Raw genomic sequence first — 23,831 nt, forward strand, 5'->3', positions numbered from 1 at the left:
GTTTCAGATGCCTTATCTCCTGTAATTTCACAGGAGACTATTAAATTTTATTTGCTTTTTTTTTTCCCTCACTTCATTGTCTCTGCCTGAGTGCTCAGTCGCTTCAGTGGTGTCCAACTCTTTGTGGCCCCATGGACTGTAGCCCGCCAGGCTCCTCAGTCCATAGGGATTCTCCAGGTGAGAATACTGGGATGGGTTGCCATGCCCTTCTCCAGGGGGGTCTTCTGGACCCAGGGATCGAACCAGCATGTCTTGTGTCTCTTGTATTGGCAGGCAGGTTCTTTATCATTAGTGCCGCCTGGGAAGTCCCTCATTGTCTCTAATGCCTTTGAATTTTATTTTCTGGATTCAGCATAGGTGACAAAGTGCCAAAAAGAATGAGGAGGATACAGATTCTGGACACGAGGTCGGGGAGAAGAGGTAAACAAGTGGCTAATGTTCTTGTATCTCAGCCGGTAAAAGAATCTACGTGCAATGCAGGAGATCCGGGTTTGATTTCTGGGTTGGGTGGATCCCCTGGAGAAGGAAATGGCACCCCACTTCAGTATTCTTGCCTGGAGAATCCCATGGACAGAGGAGCCTGGCAGGCTACCGTCTATGGGGTCACAAGAGTCGGACATGACTTAGGGACTAAACCACCATCACAATGTCTGCTGTAGGAATCAAAAATAAAGGAAAAGGAAAAAAACTAAATAGCCTATAAGAGAACAAGATGTAAGAATATATTTTAGAGAAGTTTGTTTTGCTCATCATATTATCAATTATCATTAGTACTCAAGTTCCTTAATCCACACCATCTTTCACAAAGATTTCTAATATAGTATGTTAGAAGTACTCAATGGTGCCTCTATACTATTTCACTTGAATTGAATTCTTCTGTTCCTAAAGCTGCACGATAGACAAAGTGAAAGTGAAGTCGCTCAGTTGTGTCCAACTCTTTGAGGCCCCGTGGACTGTAGCCTACCAAGCTCCTCCGTCCATGGGATTTTCCAGGCAAGAATACTGGAGTGGGTTGCCATTTCCACAAACCAGGGTGTTACACAGCTGTGTTAAGGACACCTACATGTTGCTTGTGTAATAGTAGATATGTGTAACTTCTATCTGATGGTAGTTTTCAGACAAAGCTAAAGGTCAATGGAATCATTGTAGGCCCCATCGCCTTGTCTACTGTTTGTCATTTTGAGTATGCTTTTCAAATGGTAAGAAGCTCTTTTGTAAAATGAGAATAATAATAGACTCTGGCCTTTCCAAATGATGCCTGTGGTAAGGAATCTCCCTGCCAATGCAGGGAACGTAAGAGACACAGTTTCAATCCCTGGGTCAGGAAGATCCCCTGGAAGAGGAAATGGAAACCCACTCCAGTATTCTTGCCAGGAAAATTCCATGGACAAAAGATCATAGCAGTCCATAGGGTCACAAGGAGTTGGGCATGAATGAGTGACTGAGCATGCACACACACACGCAATAGACCCTACCTTGGGGTTATTGGAGAAGAGCCTGGCAACCCACTGCAGTATTCTTGCTTGGAGAATCCCATGGACAGAGGAACCTGGTGGGCTTCAGTCCATGGGGTCACAAAGAGTTGGACATGACTGTGTGACTACAACTTTCCACTTGGGGTTGTTATAAAGATTTAATGAGATAAATTTCTTAGAATAATGCCTGGCACTGTGTTCCCTTTTTTTTGGAGGGGGTGGGGAGTGGGTCATGCCACAAGGCATGCGGGATCTTAGCTCCCAGACCAGGGATTAAACCTGCCTGCTTTGCATTGGAAGTGCAGTCTTAACCACTGGACCACCAAGGGAAGTTCCTCCCTGTCTTTCATCCTTTTCTTCTCCATCTGCTTCCCCTACTTCTCCTCTTTATTCTCACTTTTTTTTTTCCTTCTCTGCTTCTCCTTTTCCACTTTATATTTCTCTTTACTACAGGCATATCTCATTTTATTGCACTTTTCAGACATTATGTTTTTTTGTTTGTTTGTTTTACAAATTGAAGGTTTGTGACACTCTGTGTTGAGCAAGTCTCTTAGCACTGTTTTTCCAACGACAGTGGTCCACTCTGTGTCTCTGTGTTATTTTGGTAATCCTTACAATATTTGAAATTTTATTTTTATTATTATTATATTTGTTGCAGTGATCTGTAATCTGTGATCTTTGATGTTATTGTAATTGCTTTGGAGGGCCACAAACCAAAATGCCTGTATAAGATGGCAAACTTAATGCATAAATATCGTGTGTATTCTGACTGTTCCATGCACTGACCATTTCCCAGCCACTCTCTCTCTCCTTAGGCATCTCTATTCTCTGAGACACAATAATATTGAAATTAAGCCAATTAATAACCCTACAAAGGTCTCTAAGTGTTCAAATGAAAGGAAGAGTTGCACGTCTCTCATACTAAGTCAAAAGCTAGAAATGATTAAGCTCAGTGAGAGAGGCATGTTGACAGCCAAGATAGGTCAAAAGCTAGGCCTCCTGGGCCAGTTAGCCAAGTTGCAAAAAGGTTCTTGAAGGAAATTAAAAGTGTTACTCCAGTGAACACATGAATAATTAGAAAGGAAAACAGTCTTACTGCTGATATGGGGAGAGTTTGAGCAGTATGGACAGAAGATCAAAACAGCCACAACATTCCCTTAAGCCAAAGGTTAATCCAGAGCAAGGCCCTAACTCTTTTCAATTCCATGAAGGCTGAGAGAAGTGAGGAAGCTGCAGAAGAAAAGTCTGAAGCTAAAAGAGGTTGGTTCATAGATCACACAGTCTTATATTGAAAGATGATGCCAGCTAGGACTTTCAAGGCATAAGAGGAGAAGTCAGTGCCGGGCTTCAAAGCGTCAAATGACAGGGTGACTCTCTTGTTAGGGACTATGTAGTTAATAACTTTAAATTGAAGCTAATGCTCATTTACCATTCCCAAAATCCTCGGGCCCTTAAAAATTATGCTAAATCTACTTTGCCTGAGCTCTATAAGTAGAACAAGAAAGCCTGCATGACTGCAGCTCTGTTTATGACGTGGTTTGCTGAATATTTTAAACCTACTTCTTAGACATCCTGTTCAGAAAAAAAAAATTCTTTCAAAATATTGCTGCTCATTGGCAATGCACCTGATCACCCAAGCACTCCAGTGGAGATGTACAACAGAGTAGTGTTTCCATGCCTGTTAATACAACATCTGTTCTGCAGCTCTTGGATCAAGGAGTAATTTCAGCTTTCAAATCCTATTATTTAAAAAATATATTTTTTAAAGGCTATAGCTGCCATAGATAGCGATTCCTCTGATGGATCTGAACAAAATAAATGGAAAATCTTCTGAGAAAGATTCATCATTCTAGATGCCATTAAGAACATTTGTGATTCATCAGAAGAGATCAAAATATCAACGTTAGTAGCAGTTTGGAAAAAGTTGATTCCAACTCTTACGGATGACTTTGAGGGGTCAAGGAGGAACCCTGGACGTCAGAGGAGGAATTATTTACAGATGTGATGAAAATAGCAAGAGAACTGAATTGGAGGTAGAGCCTAAACATGTGACTGCATCGCTACAACGTCATGATAAAACTTAAAGGATGAGGAGCTGCCTTTTATGGATAAGCAAAGAAAGTGGCTTCTTGAGATGGAGTCTACTCCCTAGTGAAAATGCTATGAAGATTGTTGAAATAACAACAAGAGATTTAGGGTATTGCATAACTTTAGTTGATAAACCACTGGCAGGGTTTGAAAGGATTGTCCAATTTTTAAAGAAATTCTACCGTGGGAAAAAATGCTGTCAAATAGCATTGTCTGGTGCAGAGAAATTATCTGTGAAAGGAAGAGTCAATAGATGTGGCAAACTTCATTATTGTCTTATTTTAAGAAACTGCCACAACCATAGAAACTTTCAGCTATCACCACCCTGATCAGTCAGCAGCCATCAAAACATCAGGACAAGGGGCTTCTCTGGTGGCTCAATGGTAAAGAATCCCCCTGCCAGTGTCAGAGACATAGGTTCGATCCCCTGTCTGAGAAGCTCCCACATGCCACAGAGCAACTAAGCCCCTGCACCACAAATATTGAGCCTATGCTCTAGAGACTAGTAGTGGAAAATGCCACTACTGAGCCCACGGACCACAAATACTGAAGCCCAAGTGCCCTAGAGCCTGTGCTCTGCAACAAGAGAAGCCACTGCCACAAGAAGGCTGTGGACTGTAACTAGAGAGTAGCCCCGCACGCCGCAACTAGAGAAAGCCCGTGCACAGCAATGAAGACGCAGCACAGCCATAAATTAAAAAAAAAAATCAGGGCAAGCCCCTCCACCAGCAAAAAAGATTACTACTCATTGAAGGATCAGATGATGGTTAGCAATTTTTAGGGATAAATAATTTTAAAATTAAGTTATGAATATTACTTAAATATTTTCTTATGTATTGGGCTGCATCAGGTATTAATTCTGGGATCTTCTATCTATGGTGAGGCATGCAAGATCTTTAGTTGCAACACGAGGGATATTTATATTGCAGCATGTGGAATCTTTATGTGGAACCCTTAGTTGTGACATGCGAACTCTTAATTGCAGCATGTGGGATCTAGTTCCCTGACCAGGGATTGAACCCGGGCCCCCTCCACTGAGAGTGTGGAGTCTTAGCCACTAGACCACCAGGGAAGTCCCAAGATATGCATATTGCTTTTTTAGGCATAATGCTATTGCCCTCATAATATTGCATTATGTGTAAACTAAATTTCACATGTGCTGGAAAACTAAAAATTTCAGGTGACTCATTTTATTGTGATACTTGCTTTATTGCACTGGTCTAGAACTGAAGCCACAATATCTCAGACATGTGCTTGTATTAGGATTATATAACAACGTATCATCATGAACCTTGAATCTATTTTGGAGAGAATTCTGGTGTATAGACCACTTTTACAAAGTCTTATCCATATGTTGCTGTCTGTGTGACCCCATAGACGGCAGCCCACCAGGCTCCCCCGTCCCTGGGATTCTCCAGGCAAGAACACTGGAGTGGGTTGCCATTTACTCTGTTGCTGCTGCTGCTAATTCGCTTCAGTCGTGTCCGACTGTGCGACCCCACAGACGGCAGCCTACCAGGCTCCCCCGTCCCTGGGATTCTCCAGGGAAGAACACTGGAGTGGGTTGCCATTTCCTTCTCCAATGTATGAAAGTGAAAAGTGAAAGTGAAGTTGCTCAGTTGTGTCCAACTCTTTGCGACCCAATGGACTGCAGCCTACCAGAGATTTTCCAGGCAAGAGTACTGGAGTAGGGTGCCATCGTCTTCTCCATTCATATGCTACCACACTGAATTATAAGATATTGGCATCTACATTTGTAAGTCATAAACAGACCTCTAACATAGAAGTTTGATTCCCTGTAACACAGCTAAATCACTCAACAAAATTTTACAGAAGTCTGAGAGAAGTTTGTGCTGGACAGTGAGAGATTGTATAAAACTATGACACACCGCTCAGTCTAGTGGTGAAGACAGTCAAGTATAACACAGAACTCCCCACTATTATAGACATTCTCAGAATGCTGGGGGACTTAGAAGAGTGAACTCTGATACGTGTATTATGGTCACTGAAGGTTAGGAAAAGAGAAAGCATTTCAAAGGGGTGTGTGTGTATGTGTGGTGGGGAGTTGGGCATAATTCCAGATGTAGAGAACAACATATGAAAGACTACATCCATAAGAGAGAGTGTGTTGTGACTGGAAACTAGCAAGTAACTGAAGTGAAATCTGAGAACATACTATGTATCAAAGTTGTAGCACACAGGGAGTCTTCAAACACCAAAAACATAGCTCTTTGTGCAAGAGTAACAAAGTAAATTCTCTTTGGTTTCTAAGAATTATAAAATCAGCAGAGAGGAAGTCCTCCCACAGTATTTTGTTGTAGTATAAGTATTTGTATAATAATTTGTTAATGTTTTTTGAATGAAGGAATAAGTAAATGATGAATCTTGAAAAATGTTTATGAGTCAGCCAGGTTTTGTTTTTCTTTCTCAAATATTACCATTATGTCTACACTCATTCCTGTGCTTCAGTGATTGTGTGATACTCAAATGTTTTTTATTTGGCCCTTCTAATTATTTGCTGCCATCTAGTGTAATAAAGTTGATGTTGTAATGTTTCTTTCCCCCAAATTATTGAAAAAATAATTGACATACATCAGTGTGTAAGTTTAAGGTGTACAGCATGATGGTTTAATCTACATATATTGTAAAATAATTACCACAATAGGTTCAGTGAATCATCTTCTCGTACAGAATCAATAAAAAGGAAAGAAAGAAGAAAATAAAAAAGGAAAAAGAGTCTGCTTGTGATGAGAACTCTTAGGATTTACTATCTAAACAACTGTCATATATTGAACAGCAATGTTAGCTAAAATCATCCTGTTGTATAATATATTACACACTTAGTACTTATTTGTAACTGGAAGTTTGTACCTTTTGACCACCTTCTTCCAATTTCCCTTCCCCATTCACCTCCACCTATGGTTATTAAAGTCTGATCTCTTTTTCTAGGAGTTTGGGCTTTTATTTGTTTTTTGAAGATACCACATAGAAGGAAGATTGTACAGTATTTGTCTTTGTCTGACTTATTTTACTTAGTATAACACCTTCATGGTCCATCCATTTTGTCACAAATTGGACAATTACCCCCCACCCCCACCGTTATGGCTGGATAATATTCCACAGTGTATATATGTAAAACATCCATTCATCTATCAGTGGACATTGAGGTTGTTTCCATGTCTTGGCTATTGTTAATGATGCTGCTATGAAGGTGGGGTTGCAGATATCTTTCTGAGTTAGTGTTTTTGTTTTCTTTGGATGTATTCCCAGAAGTGGAATTGCTGGCTCATAAAGTGGTTCTATTTTTAATTTTTTGAAGGTCCTCCATACTGTTTGGTCATAGTAGTGGCTGTCCCAGTGCACAATCCCACCAATAGTGGGATTAAAGCTAAGTCAGTGAAAGAACCTGATACAAAATTCAAGGAATTGTGGGTATAAAAAGTTACATAACTTTAAAACTTCAGAACACTATAAGGTAGTGCAATAGAATGTGGTACAAATTGGAATACTCTCTGTCCCATGTTGCTCTGTCCTGGGTTCAGGTACTCTAGTTGCTTAAAATTCATTAATGCTTTCCTAATGATGATTTTTAAGGTTTAAAATTATACAGGCTTTATTCCTTGATATTTAAAATAAGACTAAGTAAATTAAGGTAAGAAAATGCCATTTAATTTATTCATTGGCTTTGTCATATGCCTATCACAGTGTCATTCTCTTTCCCTCCACCCCCCTCCCCTTTCTTTTTCTTTCTGTGCAAAGGAAAATAGTGCTTTGGTTTTTATTTCACTTTTAGAAAACTTATGGCCCTGAAGGAAAAGTTGGCTGGGTAGGTCAGTCATGACATCATTTTTAGATTTTCAAGCCAAATGTAAAATTGTTTTTGAAGCCAGCGCTTGCTGTGATGGAAGAGACTCCGGAAGGAGGACTTCCTGCCCTTCCAGGCTTAGGGCCCCTTAGAGTTTCCTCTGAGAGGTACCAAATTAGAATGGGAATGATTTATTAGAATATATTATCGCTCTCCCTCTCCCCAGTTCGCTATGCAACTGTACCATCAACACCATGAATTCCTATACAGAAGAAACTCTAAGCTGGTGCCAGGAGACCTGGATTCTAATTCTGGCTTCTTTTGGAAGTGGTTGTGTGACGTTAATCAAGACACATGGGCCTTACTTTCTTCTTTTATAAATTCAAGCCTTGAGTTTAGATTTTTTTTTTTTTTTGGTCTTTCAATCTTTAAGATGCAGTAATTTTTTTTTTGCTATTTACTTTGCTGAGCTTTGTTTAGTCTCCAGACTTGAGAGGAATGAAAACCTTGACTAGAAAACAATTCCGGAAGGGTGGGAGATTATAGTGAAAGAATTTTTGGAGAAATAGAGTTAGCTGGTTGCCATTCTTCTTTTAAGTCTATCTGCTAAAAGGTAGCAGAATTGTTTCAGACATAACCTCATCCTCTAGCAATTAAAAAAAAGAGACCTGCTAGATTAAGTCCCAACATATGTTTCGATTATTAAAAGGATTCAATATCTGGTATTAGGAAGGATATATGTTCACAATATACAGTTTGTCATAAAGAAACCTAAAGCTGGGGGAGGTAAAAATGAGATGGATAGTACACTAAGTACTGGAGGCATGTTTAAATATTCAAAACGCACAGGAGATACAGAATAGCTTGACTCCTGTATGACAAACTGCAGGCTGTAGTTGCATCTACTTATATCTACTTATATTATTTGTGCACACTGGAGCTCGTTTTTTATGAAAAAAGAGCCGATTTTCTAGAGTGGTTTACAGAAATTAGTATTATTAGTCGGAAATTATCTCATAAATTTATTAATTTAATAAATTAAATTAATAATTTAAAAATCAACAAATTTATGTTATTTCATAAATAAGATATAAGATTTAATAAACACATTCTTCAGATAATCTAAAAAAAAGGAAGAATTTCACCTTCAAAAGTGTGGCAATTTTATTTCATTTGGGGATAGCAGCAAGGAACCGCTTAACCTCATGAAGAAAATAAACTACTATGTGTCAGAATGAGAGTCTATTACCGTTAAGAATCTTTCCCAGAAGCTTGAATTATGGGAAAGAAGATCCAAGCACTTCATTCTTTCTTTTCTATTTTCTGCTTTCAAGCCACTCTAACCTATCCAAAAACAATCATCTTGCACCAGTTCCCCAGTATTGCAAGGGACCCTTGTTAAAAACATAAAAAATGTAGGATGCCCATCTCATAGAAATGATATTTTTGTATCTAGTAATTGGAAGATGACACATGTATAAAATCCTGCCATGAATTCAGACAATTTATAATGGAATCCTTAAAGTATTTATTTATCTTTAGCCCTGCTGGGTCTTCATTGCTGCACAGGCTTTTCTTTAGTTGCAGCGAAAGGGGCCACTCCCTAGTTGTGATGTGCAGTCTTCTCTTTGTTGTGGTTCTCTTGTTGCAGAGTGCCAGCTCTAGGCCACGGGCTTTATTGTGGCTCGTGGGCTCTAGAGTACGCAGGCTCAACCGTTGTGGCAATGGGCTTAGTTGTTCCACAGCATGTGGGACCTTCCTGGATCAGGAGACAAACCCATGTCTCCTGCATCGACAGGCAGATTCTTTACCACTGAGCCACCAGGAAGCCAACACAGTCAATTTTCTATTTGCAACTCACAGATTGTAGCCTGCCAGGCTCCTCTGACCGTGGGATTCTCCAAGCTTGAAATTCTATTTTAAATAGAATTTGTTCATTATGCCTAGCAGTTCTAGGTAATTGAAACAGTACATATATTTTCTGAAGACATTCTTTCAACTAAAGATAAAATTAAGTGGAAAAAAGGGTTACATAATTGTTTATACTGTCTTCACAGGCCAGACAGGCAAAGGTAGGAAACTGTCTACTGCTTTGGAACATTGAAACTCAACCAGATTGGGGTTGAGAGAGGGCCTGAGATACATGTTGGTTGATCTTTATCTTCTGGAGTTCATGTTATAAAAATATGAAAATATGAATGCTTTTCTCTCTCATACATTGCCCTGCCATCTCTCCCACCATCCCTCAGTACTTCTCTAGGAGCAGTGGTTTCTGCATGTAGTTGTTTCATGCACAGGGAACATTTAATAAGACATAACCAAACAAAAACACATACATGTTGGGAGAAATGGGGAAATCGTGTGATTAAGAACATTTAAAAAACCACAATACACTATCATTATTGTATCCTAAAAGAAAATACATCAAGGTTAGAAGGAACATCCTGGCTGAGGGTGTGGCAACCCACTCTGGTATTCTTGCCTGGAGAATCCCACGGTCAGAGGAGCCTGGCAGGCTACAATCCGTGAGTTGCAACGAGTTGGACATGACTGAGAGACTAAGTACAGCACAGCACAGAAGGAACATAATCTCAATACAGTCAAATTTAAGTTAAATTAATTTAATGGAAAATTGACTGCATTGCTCTCATTTTTCTTATTTTCTTGCAGATTGTTGAAATTATCTTTATGGACTAGTGATTTGTAATCACTACTCAGAGGATAAAATATAAAGTTCATTTCATATAGCTTATACTTCTGTTCCATATTTTTATTTTTTCCTACTTAGAACTTATATTCAAATCCTTTAAGAAAGCCTACATAATAACTTTGCTTCTTCCATGTTGAAGAAAGCTTCAAACTGAGGTGTAACATGGAATGTTAACTTTTTTGCTCATATTTTGTTATCTTCTTTTGGTTATTTTTCTTCATTTTGTCATAAAAAATACTTTACCTCATTCTCATAAAAGCTACTTGAGGTGGCTTTTGTAATAAAATTAAATAAAAAGAAGAGGAAATTGAGAAAAGAGAAAAATAAAAATAAGAAAATAATGTTAGAACACAAAAGTGCTGAAAGTCCTGTATAAGTTTTGGAGGTGAATTTCATATTTGAATCTAGGATTCCTACAGTCAAAAGAAAGAGGGAGGCAGATAAATAAACGATCTATTCTGTATTAACAAATTACCTCAAAACTTAGTTGCTTAAAATACCAGGAATTTATTATCTCTGAGGGTCAGGAAACTAGGAGGAGTGTAGCTGGGTGGTTTTGGCTCAGGGTCTCTCATAAGGCTAAATTAAGATATCAGCTGGGGCTGCAGTTTGAAGGGGGGCTTGATGGGGGCTGCAAGATCCATTTCCAAGATAGCTTATCACGTGGCTGTTGGCTAAGGCTGATGGTCTTGGTTCCTGAATGTTGGCAGATGGTATTAACTTTTCATCATGTCTCTGCACGGGGCTGCCTGGGTGTCCTTATAATATGGCAGCTGGATTTCTCCGAGTGAGTGATTTAAGAGGGGAGGTGAGAGAGGACTGTTGTTTAATCTATCCAGGCTATGATATTTTATTATAGCAACCTGGACTGTTTGGTACCCCTTAATGTAAACTGATGACTAAAACCCAAAATATCAGTAAGTGAAAGCATTGACATGAGAAATCTACAGAATCCATCAAAATTGAAACCGTTCAGATGTACCAGCATAGTACAAGGATAATCTCAGGGAAATTGGAGTAATGCTTCTCAAATTGAGGTAATTCTATTTCTGAGTTTATATATATATATATATATATAAACTATGTATACTTAATACCAAAGAATTAACATGTCTCATCTTTCTGAAGCATTAAATTTATGTGAAGATTTTGGAGGGAAATTGTGAATATTTTTTATTGAAACGTTTTATCACAGAAGTCCACAGAAAAACCAATAGTTATTTTGTGTTGTGTTTAATGTCTTTTACCAGTTTTATGCTTTACATAGGTTTAATTTTTTATGTTTTAATATTTTTATATACTGGTAATTACTGGGAAATTTGGACTTTTGTATCATTAAGGAAACCTTGTCTATTTGCCCCCTTCTAATTGTGTACATTTTTGCTGTAAAAACCCAATTCCTCTCTATCATCCATACCCTGCCCCCTAGATATAGACCATGTGATTTCTCAGTCAGCCTGTAGATGTTCATACAGATACTATTTTGAAAAGGTGGCCTCTTTTCAAACCCCTGCATGCATTTGTTTGTGTACTTGTTTATTAATGTACATTTAATTATAGAAAAAAATTTTCTCACAAATAAGCTCAACTTTCTAATGTAATTTCCTATAATTAAATCTTTTGTTTATAAATATGAAACTTTAGTTTTACCTTCCATGCCAGTGAGTTCCCTTGTAATATAAATATACTTGAAATTCTGCTTTAAAAATTACTCTAGTGCCTCTCTTTTTCTTGATAAAAATGAAATATTATACCTTTAAAATAGTATTTTTAATTAGGGCCACCCATTGGAACTGGCAAAAGAAAATTTGATGTATAAGCTCAAAACTTATGAATATGTAAATTATTCTCACTCAAATAAAGAAAATAACTGAACTGATCAAAGGTTATGAGTAAGTGGCATTGTCCCTGAAGATCACCTCATTGGCAGAAAATAAGAACATTACTGTAATCATAGTAGAGAGAGTCAGCAGTAATCAAAAATCGTAGAATGTACTCGGATGCTAAGTTATGCATGGGAGCAAATTAACCTCAAAATCTTAGTGGCTTAACAGTACTGTGGCTATTTTTCACTTGATCAGTCAATTGTGGGTCCACTGACTTTCCAGGGTGGCTCTGACCCAAACAGGGACTCAAGAATCTAGTTTGCTTCTGTACTGTGACTGTTCTCTCAAAACCTGGCATCCAAATTGGAGGATCACATACTGGATCTTAAAAACTTTGAGTTAGAAATGACTGCAGCCATGAAATTAAAGGACGCTTACTCCTTGGAAGGAAAGTTATGACCAACCTAGATAGCATATTGAAAAGCAGAGACATTACTTTGCCAACAAAGGTCCGTCTAGTCAAGGCTATGGTTTTTCCAGTGGTCATGTATGAATGTGAGAGTTGGACTGTGAAGAAGGCTGAGCGACGAAGAATTGATGCTTTTGAACTGTGGTGTTGGAGAAGACTCTTGAGAGTCCCTTGGACTGCAAGGAGATCCAACCAGTCCATTCTGAAGGAGATCAGCCCTGGGATTTCTTTGGTAGGAATGATGCTAAAGCTGAAACTCCAGTACTTTGGCCACCTTATGCGAAGGGTTGACTCATTGGAAAAGACTCTGATGCTGGGAGGGATTGGGGGCAGGAGGAGAAGGGGACGACAGAGGATGAGATGGCTGGATGGCATCACTGACTCTATGGATGTGAGTCTGAGTGAACTCCGGGAGTTGGTGATGGACAGGGAGGCCTGGCGTGCTGCGATTCATGGGGTCACAAAGAGTCGGACACGACTGAGCAACTGAACTGAACTGAACTGACACACATTATTTTCTTTCCCAGCCCAAAGTCAATCACAAGGGCTCATTTAACTGCAAGTGTCTAAGGAAATGTGGAGTAGCACATGCTTATTTGGTGAGCAGTATAGGACCTTGCACTGCTTCTTCTTCAAGTATAAGTCTTATTTTTAGGAAGGTGCAAAATAGCAACAACCTTTCAATAACATTTACTTTTTATTTTATTGGCTCACTCAATGTTGAATGTTGCCTTTTCTCCATTTTGGAATATTACAAATCAAGATATGAGCAATTATGGATATATCTTTTCATGGACATTGGTTTTATTGACTTGTATAAATATCTAGGAGTGAAATGCCAGAGTCTATGGGCAGTATATTATTAAATTTATAAGAAATGGGAGAACTGTTTTTGTTGGTTGTATCATTTTACTCTCCTACCTGTGGTTTATGAGAGTGTCAGTTGTTCCATATCCTAGCCAACATTTGTTACTGTCAGTCTTTTTCATTTTAACTGTTTTTCCCTGGTAGCTCAGATGGTGAAGCATCTGCCTACAATGCGGGATACCCAGGTTCGATCCCTGGGTCTGGAAGATCCCCTGGAGAAGGAAATGGCAACCCACTCCAGTACTCTTGCCTGGAAAATTCCATGGACTAAGGAGCCTGGTAGGTTACAGTCCATGGGGTCGCAAGAGTCAGACATGACTGAGTGACTTCACTTGACTTCAAAATAGCTTGAACCTTAGTGTGACTTAGGGGGATAAAGTCAGAGTAACTACACAAAACAATCCATCTTTTGGTGGTTTTTACCAAAAAACCCCACACAAATTGTAAAGAAAAATCACTAAAAATTGTAAACAAAGATGAAATAATTAAAGCTGCCTTGGAATTAATTTCAGAATTCTTGTGGACAATGATGCTATGGAATAGGAGAAAGTTTGATGATGATTTGGTACTGTAGATTCTGCTAAAATATATTTTGCTTCAAAAATTGGTATCCAAGCTGAAACAATTGAACTTTTAAAAATAAACTGTTGAAGGACCTCTTTTTATATGCTCAAAACTTGTACTCAAACATGTTGAAGACAAACATTGATCTAACCTCTCACTGATTTTTGTTTACAATGTTTGTGAATTCATGTTTATCTGAAAAGTACAAACAAAAATATTTTCAACAAGATGATGAGTTTTTAGTGAACAGAATAGCAACCGAAAAGATTAATAAATGTGGTGAAATCTATCAGATATAAAGTTGGAAGGTGCTTATTTTCTGAATTTATTAGTTAATACTGCAGCATTTATTAAAAGCATTCTACATGAAAAAAAAAAACTGCCTTTTTGCTTAGTATGTTTAACAGGATGGTAAAAATGATCACTTGTGAATGTTTTTACTGAAAAAAATACTATAAAATGCTTAGGCATAAACCTACCTAATGAAGTAAAAGACTTGTTTGTACTCAGAAAACTATGATGCTGATGAAAGAAATTGAAGACAACACAAACAGATGGAAAGATATACTGTGTCCATGGATTGGAAGAATTAATATTGTTAAAATGACAACACTACCCCATGCAATCTACAGATTTAATGCAATCTTTATCATGGAATTCACCAGGCGAGAATACTGGAGTGTGTTGCCATGCCCAGGGAATCTTCCCCACTCAGGGATCAAACCCACGTCTCCTGCATTGCAGGCAGATTCTTCTCTGCTGAGCCACTGGAGAAGCTCAAAATATGTATGCATAAACAGAAAATTAATTCAGAAAAACTGTTAGTTGTCTACCTAGGCATGATGAGTTATTCTCCTTAAAGGGCCTGCATACACTAGCTTTGGGTGATGGCTAAGCAACCATTGTATTAATTAAATCATTTCTAGAAAAGAGTCAATTTGGTTTGTCCTTGGTAGTGTTGGATGGTGTGTTTCAGCCAAAGAAACTGCCTTAATTTCCTGCAGTATTTGCCTACTACTAGGGTACATCTTCAGAGAAGGCAGTGGCACCCCACTCCAGTACTCTTGCCTGGAGAATCCCATGATCGGAGGAGCCTGGTAGGCTGCAGTCCATGGGGTCTCAAAGAGTCAGACACGACTGAGCGACTTCACTTTCACTTTTCAGTTTCATGCATTGGAGAAGGAAATGGCAACACGCTCCAGTGTGCTTGCCTGGAGAATCCCAGGGACGGTGGAGCCTGATGGACTGCCGTCGATGGGGTCGCACAGAGTCGGACACAACTGAAGTGACTTAGCAGCAGCAGCAGCAGGGTACATCTTGCTATAAATAGGTCTCCTTGACATTTTAATTACAGTAAGTCCCCTACATATGAACAAGTTCCATTCTGACAGCAAGTTTGTAAGTCCAAGAAAGTTAGCCTTAGGTACCCAAAGAACACGGTCAGCTATATAGTAGTGTACTGTAATAGGTTTATAATACTTTTCTAATAATATATAAAAATAAACACAAAGAATAAGGAAAACATTTTAAATCTTACAGTACACTACCTTGAAAAGTAAGGTAGTACACTATAATAGCAGCCATACAGGGCCTGGCATCCAGTGAACAGACAAAAAGAGTTACTGACTAGAGGAGGGAGAGGAGTGGGAGATGGAAGACCTGAAAGATCCTCAGCAGTAGGAGATGGAGCACAAGCTACAATTTCACTCAAACCTGAGGTTGACGGAACCCGTGTTGGCATCTTTGGAAAGCTCTCAACTTGAAGGCTCATATATAGAGGACTTACTGTAATGCTTAAAAAATAAGCACACAATGTTGTGAATGTAGTTAATGGCACTGAACTAAACAGTTAAAAATGGTCAAAATTTATGTTATGAATATTTTACCCCCAAATAGTCCTATGGAAAAATTTACAAGTTAACAGAATTTAAATATTAATACTTGGCTCAGCTCATCTCTCATTGTCAACCCTGAATGTGCTGAGGTTGACTACGAAAGGATGTGACATTATAGCCTTAGCCAATCTCTTCCTAGTCTTTCTTGTCATGCAGGTGAGGTTGAGGCGTGGGGTGGGGAGTGGTGGTGTGCCAGAGAAGGTCTCTCAGTTCAGTTCAGTCGCTCAGTCGTGTCCGACTCTTTGCGACCCCATGAATCGCAGCACGCCAGGCCTCCCTGTTCATTACCAACTCCCGGAGTTCACTCAGACTCACGTCCATCGAGTCAGTGATGCCATCCAGCCATCTCATCCTCTGTCGTCCCCTTCTCCTCCTGCCTCCAATCCCTCCCAGCATCAGAGTCTTTTCCAATGAGTCAACTCTTCGCATGAGGTGGCCAAAGTACTGGAGTTTCAGCTTTAGCATCATTCCTACCAAAGAAATCCCAGGGCTGATCTCCTTCAGAATGGACTGGTTGGATCTCTTTGAAGTCCAAGGGACTCTCAAGAGTCTTCTCCAACACCACATCTCTTGCCAATTCTGCTGTTGCGTAGAGGGCAAGTCTGCGTGTATGTTTTCTTGTGTGATTGGAGACCTCTGAGTTGGCAGCGGCGCGCTATTCTTCCTTCATCCTGGAGAAAGGAGCGGTTTAAAGGTTCTGTCGCAGCAGGTGGGACGATCCTGGATATTCTGGCAGCTCCCCTCTGCCACTCTTAGCAGGCAATCAGCGGACGGAGAGCAGGGCTGGAATGAAAAAGGGGTTTGGATCTCAGAGACAGGAGATGAAAGTTGCCAAAACTCTGCCCAGGTTTCTGCTCTGGATCAACTTTCCAGGTTATAGGATGAAAAAACTCTTAAGACTGGCGGTGGTGCGTCCTCCCTGTGACTCGTGCCTTTGTTCCCCACGCCGGCTTAGAGCCGCTGCGCTCACAGTCCCCGCACCTGCCGGGTGCGCACCCCACCCTCCCGGCGTGCTGGAGCCTTCTCAGCCGCCGCCGCCGCGGGCCCTGCTCCACCAGGCACATGCGCACTGGCGACGCCGGGCCGGCGCCTTCAGTCTCCTCCTCCGCCGCCTCCCGATTCCGCAGTCACTTCCTGCAGCTGTTTCCCTGTGGGTCCGTTTGGACTGACTTTTGACAGTCAGCCTTCAGCTGTGGAGGGGGCTCTGCCGGGCCAGCCGAGAAAGTTGCGCGGAGGGAGGCGGAGTAGAATCGGGCCGAGCCGGGCGTGGAGGACGGACGGCGGCGGGCGTCCGGGGCAGGCGCGGCGCCCAGACTCCCGGCGCGTCCCGGGGGTTCCGGTAAGTGCAGGCGATCGCAAGTCTCGGGGCATTTAGGACATTTAGGAGCACCGGAGCGACCAGGCTAGCAGTTCCTTTCTGGTGCGGTCTTTCCACCTGCCCTCCACGTGACCGGCTTGCGGTGCTTTTATTTATCTGTTTGTTTTTAAAGCATTTCACGTGTACTGTTTGGATCCTCTAGCTGTGCGGCTGCCTTGGCCCTAGCGCTTGCCCCCGCCCCGTGGGAGATCCGGGATTCCATCTTTCGTGATGGCATCCTCACGGGTGCGTGAGTGCGTGTGCGTGTATGTGTGTGTGTGTGTGCGCGTGTGTGTGTGTGCGTGTATGTATGTATATGTGAGTGCGCTCTCTTGTGTATGCATGCACGTTTTAGAAATGTAAGATATATGTGGGCGATGCTGAAGTATATGTAGCTCTGATTCAAATATGTGAAATGTTTCCTAGGATTCGGGCCAGTCATAACTGAGACTGGAGAACATTCACCAGTTCACCAAGGCCTCTTCTTCCCCAGGTTCTTGCGTTCTTTTGGGTCTTCCTTCTGTGATATACCTTACAACTGATTATTGTTTTATTTTCCTCTCTCATTCCTTCTCGCTGTGTTCTGATGACCTCTGAATAATGCTCACCGTCTTTCCCTCATTTTCGGAATTCCCAGTTACAGACTTCCCTAGTAACCTGTTCTCTTATTGTGTTTCCTTTCCTCCGAAGATTTCTCCAAATGAGAAAGTGGTTGTCTTTAATGCAGTATGTGAAGAGTAGGCCCCAATTCGATCATGAAAACTATGCTATATGATCATTCCTTTTCTTTAAACAGGGTAGACTGAGAAGCTTTGATTTTCTTTATTGTCGCCTCAACCCCTTCCATACCAGGACATTAACCACCATAAATCCTTCATTTATGCTACTTCAAGCATCAAATTGAATGGCTTTTATGATCTGAGGAATATTTTATTTACATCAGGCACCAAGTTAGTTTCTTTTAATTTAATGCAGTAGTTGAACAGACCTGAGTCCTATATGCTTTGAATCTCTTTATATTCCACCATATCTGCTTTCACCGAAGGCTTCGTTTTTAGATTTTTATTTTATGCTAGTTTTTTTTTTTTGCAAGTATAGTAATACCTGATGTAATTGTCTTGCATGGATACTTTTGGGGGAGTTAACATCATTTTGATTGTTAAATATTACAAGAAAGAATTTTGGACTATCTAGGTACTCTTTAAACATTAAAAGGTAAAATGTGATAATGGGTAAGTTTGTACTGTATGAGAATTTTTTCTTCAATTCAGGAGATTTTATCAGGCCTTTATTATGATGGAAGCCTGTAGACAACGCTGGGGGAGACACATGCTGGTATTTCCTCAAGTGGGAGTGAACTTTTATAAAACAAGTCCAGACATGTCTAGGCCATTGGTAACATTTGATTTTCTCTTTATATTGCGTATTTCCTTTATCCAGATGTTTTAACATGCTCCTCCACCATTTATCTCTGAGCTGGCAGCTTGTCATTGGCACTTTGGTATCCTTTTGTTTCTGTACAGGTGGTATATGTAGTCTTTTAATATTACTAATTGTCATGATTAGGTAGTTAAACTTTTTAAAAAGGGGTCTTTGTCCCCATAGTTTTCTTTTTTAAAATATCCGTATTTGCCTTTGCTTTCTGAATGTCTTTACTTGGTTTAATTGAGAGGAATAATGTGATTATAGAGAACCTGACTTTTTAAATGTTCTAAATCTGTATTGCTTTTTAAAAAATATTCTCAGAGGTATGGACAGCATATTTCTGCTTGAGAATAAAATAACATTATTGTTTTTCTAAATATTATGCTTAATGAGAAATATTGTTGAATACTATGACTAATGATGTATGTACTTTGCCATTTAGTACATTATTTTCCCATTGCACTGATAACCTCTCCTGCTCTAAGAGCCTGAATTTAGTACAAAAACTGTTATTTGGTTGCAATTTACAGGTGTAGATACTTATTAAATGTGGTAAAAGAGACTTAACTTTTCAAAATTGTTCTTGGTTGATTTTAGTAAATCTATTATCATAAAACCTATACTTTTCTATTGCAGATGGAAAATTTTGGCACTTAAAATAGCTATGTTCTATTGACCAAAAAGAGGTTTTAATAGTATTGAAAGTGGAAGGAATAGAGGATTTTGAGATAAGGATTTTAATTTGGGTCAGTTAGAATCGTGGGAACTCAAAGTGCATAGTGTGGTTCATTTTGAGATACTCAGGGTTAGGGGCTTCCCTCATAGCTCAGTTGGTAAAGAAATCACCTTCAATGCAGGAGACCCCATTTTGATTCCTGGATAAGGAAGATCCGCTGGAGAAGGGATAGGTACACACTCCAGTATTCTTGGGCTTTGCTTGTGGCTCAGCTGGTAAAGAATCCGCCTGCAGTGCAAGAGACCTGGGTTTGATCCCTGGATTGGGAAGATTCCCTGAAGAAGGGAAAGGCTACCGACTCCAGTATTCTGGCCTGGAGAATCAAATAGTGCATGAAGTAAGCGTCCAGTGGAGTACTGGATCATACTGCCAGGGCCCCAGTATAATTCTAGTTCCTCAGTCATTTCAACTATTTGCGTTCTCTTATAGTCTCCATTGTTTCCCTCAGAAAAGACCCAATATGTTCCAATCCCAGTTCAGTTTTACCCATTTCTCCTGCTTCTGACCCAGATGGCAACTTCTAATCTTGAGTATCTCAAAATGAACCACACTATGCACTTTGAGTTTCCACGATTCCAATTAACCCAAATTAAAATCCTTATCTCAAAATTTACCTCTAGAAAGAGAAAGAAAATACTCTGATTTTATAGGAGACTAATGAATACAATCTAAGGCTACAGGAGGTGGGGTCTTCAACTTGAGCCTGTAGGGTGCAGGCACGTAATATGAATAGAAGCAGCAGGCTGAGTGGGCACTTGAGGTGGCCTAGAGAAGACAAGCTTGGGTACCCAGGACAGTGCCTCTCAATACTAACTAGCTGTTGTTGCCCATGTAGGACTATGGTCCAAGTGTTGTCAGATCCCCCTTTTATCTAGAGGAGCCACAAATCTTTTGATTTTGAAATGTTGACAACCAATTCAATTGAAAAATGAAAGCAAAATGAAACACTGTATATTCCAAACAGAGCACATCTGTGGCTGCGTGTGGTCTTCAGGTTGTTTGTTTGCAACCTCCACTTTGAAGATTCATTGGATCAATTATTTCGGTATCACTAGTTGATCAGAAGGTACATGTTTATTTATTTTTGTCACATTTAGTGACTCAAGAGTTTTTCCAAGATATTAGAGTATATGTCTAATATTAGCTATTACATATATAGAGTTCCTGGATAGTTAAGCTAGTTCTAGAAGTGTTTGCAGTAGTTTGAGCAGTGACACTCTTGATTTCACTGTTTTTGATATTATTTGGACGGAAAGACTAGTTTGCATGAAAAGGAGATATTTGCTAAGGTTCTCTGCTGGTGGGTTTTTTTTTTTTTTTTTTGTCTATGTATGATTATCATCAAGAGTGTTTTAAGTGTGCCTGAGGGAAGGGGTCTGGACTGGGTGACCTTTGATGTTCATTTCGGTCATGTGACTTTTAGATGTAATTAGCCATGGATACAATGCTATTAATGTTCATGGGCCAGAGGGACTGCAGTTGGAACTGTGCCAGGCAAAATCAAGCCAAATCCATAACGCTCTTCTCAGTGGAAGAGTGTTGTGTCAATGTGGATTAACAGATGGGGGAAGTGTGCCGGATGAGGGAAAAGAAAGGGAGTCCCAAAGATGGTTTGGAGAAGTAGAGGAAGGAACCTATGATGTGGTCATTTACATGTCATATTGCTGATGACACATTTTTAAGTTTTTTTTTTCAATATTTGCTGTTGATTCAGATTTGAAGACATGACTTCTCCTCATCCTTTGGATGATGCCCAAGGCTTTTCTACCCAATGATCCTCTTGCAACACGCCGGGCTTCCTCCGCCTAAGCGGCCCTCATCCTCTCCTCCTATGTCAGTGGCCGCCAGGTCTACAGGAGCCTTGCAGCTTCCACCGCAGAAGCCTTTTGGGCAGGAGGCTTCCTTGCCTTTGGCTGGAGAAGAAGAGCCACCTAAGGGAGGGGAACAAGACACTGCCCTGGAGGAGCTATGTAAGCCCCTGTACTGCAAGCTCTGCAATGTCACCTTGAACTCAGCGCAGCAAGCCCAGGCTCATTATCAGGTAAGGGAAGAAAAGAAAAATCAAACATCTAGTGGGAGAACATTTCAGGGCTCTGCCTCAATTCACAGTTGTCTCTTAATTGACCATTTGTGCCTGGAATAATACAATGGCTAAGCATTTGGCTAAAAGCACAGTGTTGCTACTTTAAAAGAAAACATCACTTTTCGAGGAATGGGATTTCTTTCAACTTCCTACACTTAGCTGTGTGGCATCAGTTTACCTGGGGTTTTGTGTGCGTGTGTGCTCAGTTACTTCAGTCACATCTGACTCTTTGTGACCCTATGGACTGTAGCCCTCCGGGCTCCTCTGTCCAGGGGATTTTCCAGGCAAGAATACGAGAGTTAGTAGCCATTCCTTTTTCTAGGGGATCTTCCTAACCCAGGGATGGAACCCACTTCCTTCACATTTCCTGCATTGGCAGACAGGTTCTTTACCACTGGTGCCACCTGGGAAGCCATCTGTTGTTTTAGGCAAATAAAATCACCTATGCATGTTTGAACCTGTGGTCCTAAGGAGGTCAGGTGTTTGAAGTATTGTGTACCATACTCAATTCAGTGTTAAAATTGCCTGAAAGAATTAGTTTTATAAATATTCTCTTCCAGCTAATGCAGTTTGTATCAGTTCAGAATATTCTTTGTCTATGAATCTTAAGCTTTTCCTTTTGACCTCTGTCACTGCTAAGGAAAACACAGGTATGTTTCTTGATTGTTTTCTGTATATAAAATTATATCCTCTTTTTTTTTGAGAAAAGAGATCCAAGAAGCAATTGAGGCCAAATGCCATTGAATGAAAATATGTTTTCTGGGTCATATTGATTTGACTATTTATTCTCTGCATGAATATCTGAAATAATAGGACAGTATGGTAGAAGGATGACTGTTAGGAAGACGTTTCTCCTGTTGTGCCTCTGTAACTTCTGTCAAGTTTTTATTTACTCTGGGTGTAAGTCTTTGCTGTTTTGTTTAGGGCTGATCTTCAAGGTGGCTAATTGCGTCACTTTGTGACTGTACATCAGAGACATTTTAATGGTGAATTGTTTTCTTTGGGATTTAGGGGAAGACATGTTACTTGTATGGAGTTGCTGTTGTTGGCCTTATTTTGCCCTCCAACGCAAAGAGTTAATTATATCATCCGATCTTGGCAAGTGTCGCTGTTGCTCGTTGACCAGTGTGTTCGTCGCTCTGTCGTGTCCGACTCTGATCATTATTGGTTCATAAAAGCCTCTTCTGGATTTATTTTACGTTTCTTTCTTTTTCCCCACCCCCTACTCTCATTCCCTCTGTGTATCACTTCCCATGACAATGGTTTGACACGGGTTCTTCTTTTGCCAGTTTTACTTTTCGGTTGTGGCCTGTTAGGATGATCCATGTCAAATTCAACACACAGTGCTATTAATAGCTTTTGTCTTCATTTGTTTCTGTGGAATGTTTGGTTTTATGGCCTACGACTCATGAAAATCAAGCCTGGTTTCTAAAGTTTTGATTTTTAGCTGTTTAAACCATTAACTTGGGAGCAAGTTAATTGTGTGTCATATACACATGTAAGTACCATTTACAGAAAAGTTGTTTACTTTTATGAGGGAAAACTCTTGGGCAATATGTAATTTAAATATATGTACATGGATTGTACATACACCTCCTGCCTTTTCCTTCCTAATATCTCTTTGTGACAGTGATGGATGCTTCTGGTTATGCATAGAGAGAGTTCAATTTGATCAGAGTCATTGGATTATAAAGCTTAAACTAGATAAGAAAGAGAACCAGAGTTTATGTAGGTTTTTTCTTTTCTTCTACACTTGTGTGTATGTGTGCTCTGAACTTTTTAGCTGATGAGTAATATATACTTAATTTCAGCTTCCTCAGTGATACAGTGAATATATGAATTAGAAAATATAAGAAAATGGAATTAAATTTTAGATAATCAGAATTTTTAAGTGGAAAAGTTGGAGAAGGACAGCCTGTTCTAGAAACAATTTAAGCAGCCAAGAACTGAGGAAAAAGAGAGTAGAGAAGAAGCAAACTGGTACCTAGAGAGTGGAACCTAATAGAAAACAACAAGTGTGAGTGTAATAAAAGCCAGTTCTTCAGAGCTCAGAAGCAAAGATTTGAATGAAACCAGTGTTACTGGTAATTCTTAGGGGAAGAAGTTTTCTTCCTCTAAGAAACAAAGCAAGCTGTTCATGTATAAAAGTACAGAGCAGTTTCATTAGGATAGCATACTGCTAAGTCGCTTCTATGCGACCCCATAGAGGTAGCCTACCAGGCTCCGCCGTCCTTGGGATTCTCCAGGCAAGAACACTGGAGTGGTTGCCATTTCCTTCTCCAATGCATGAAAGTGAAAAGTGAAAGTGAAGTCGCTCAGTCGTGTCCGACCCTCAATGACCCCATGGACTGCAGCCTTCCAGGCTCCTCCATCCATGGGATTTTCCAGGCAAGAGTACTGGAGTGGGGTGCCATTGCCTTCTCCATAGGATAGCATAGAAGAAAGCTAATCCAGAAGTGAAATCTGGATTTCAACCTGAGAGAAATGTCAGCATGCGAGAGTGTAGATCAAAGAGTAGATCAGAATAATAA

General features: G+C 40.1%; 1 protein-coding gene across 5 annotated transcripts in view; it reads left to right on the forward strand.

Annotated features, from left to right (window-relative positions):
- Positions 1-16,786: 16,786 nt before the first annotated feature.
- ZMAT3 (zinc finger matrin-type 3) overlaps positions 16,787-23,831 on the forward strand; it is a 36,112-nt gene continuing 29,067 nt past the window's right edge. Inside the window, exons 1-3 of one of the 5 annotated variants that reach the window (XM_025288078.3) lie at positions 16,787-17,038; positions 20,182-20,283; positions 20,932-21,258. In XM_025288078.3, the coding sequence (XP_025143863.1) occupies positions 20,989-21,258 (270 nt within the window). In that variant the 5' untranslated portion in view covers positions 16,787-17,038; positions 20,182-20,283; positions 20,932-20,988. Of the gene's footprint in view, positions 17,039-17,130; positions 17,303-18,147; positions 18,580-20,181; positions 20,284-20,931; positions 21,259-23,831 lie in introns of those variants that run through there. The other 4 variants (XM_025288084.3, XM_006054306.4, XM_006054308.3 and 1 more) reach the window with 4 other exon arrangements.

Source organism: Bubalus bubalis, chromosome 1 (genome assembly GCF_019923935.1).
Source record: "Bubalus bubalis isolate 160015118507 breed Murrah chromosome 1, NDDB_SH_1, whole genome shotgun sequence".
NCBI lineage: Eukaryota > Metazoa > Chordata > Mammalia > Artiodactyla > Bovidae > Bubalus > Bubalus bubalis.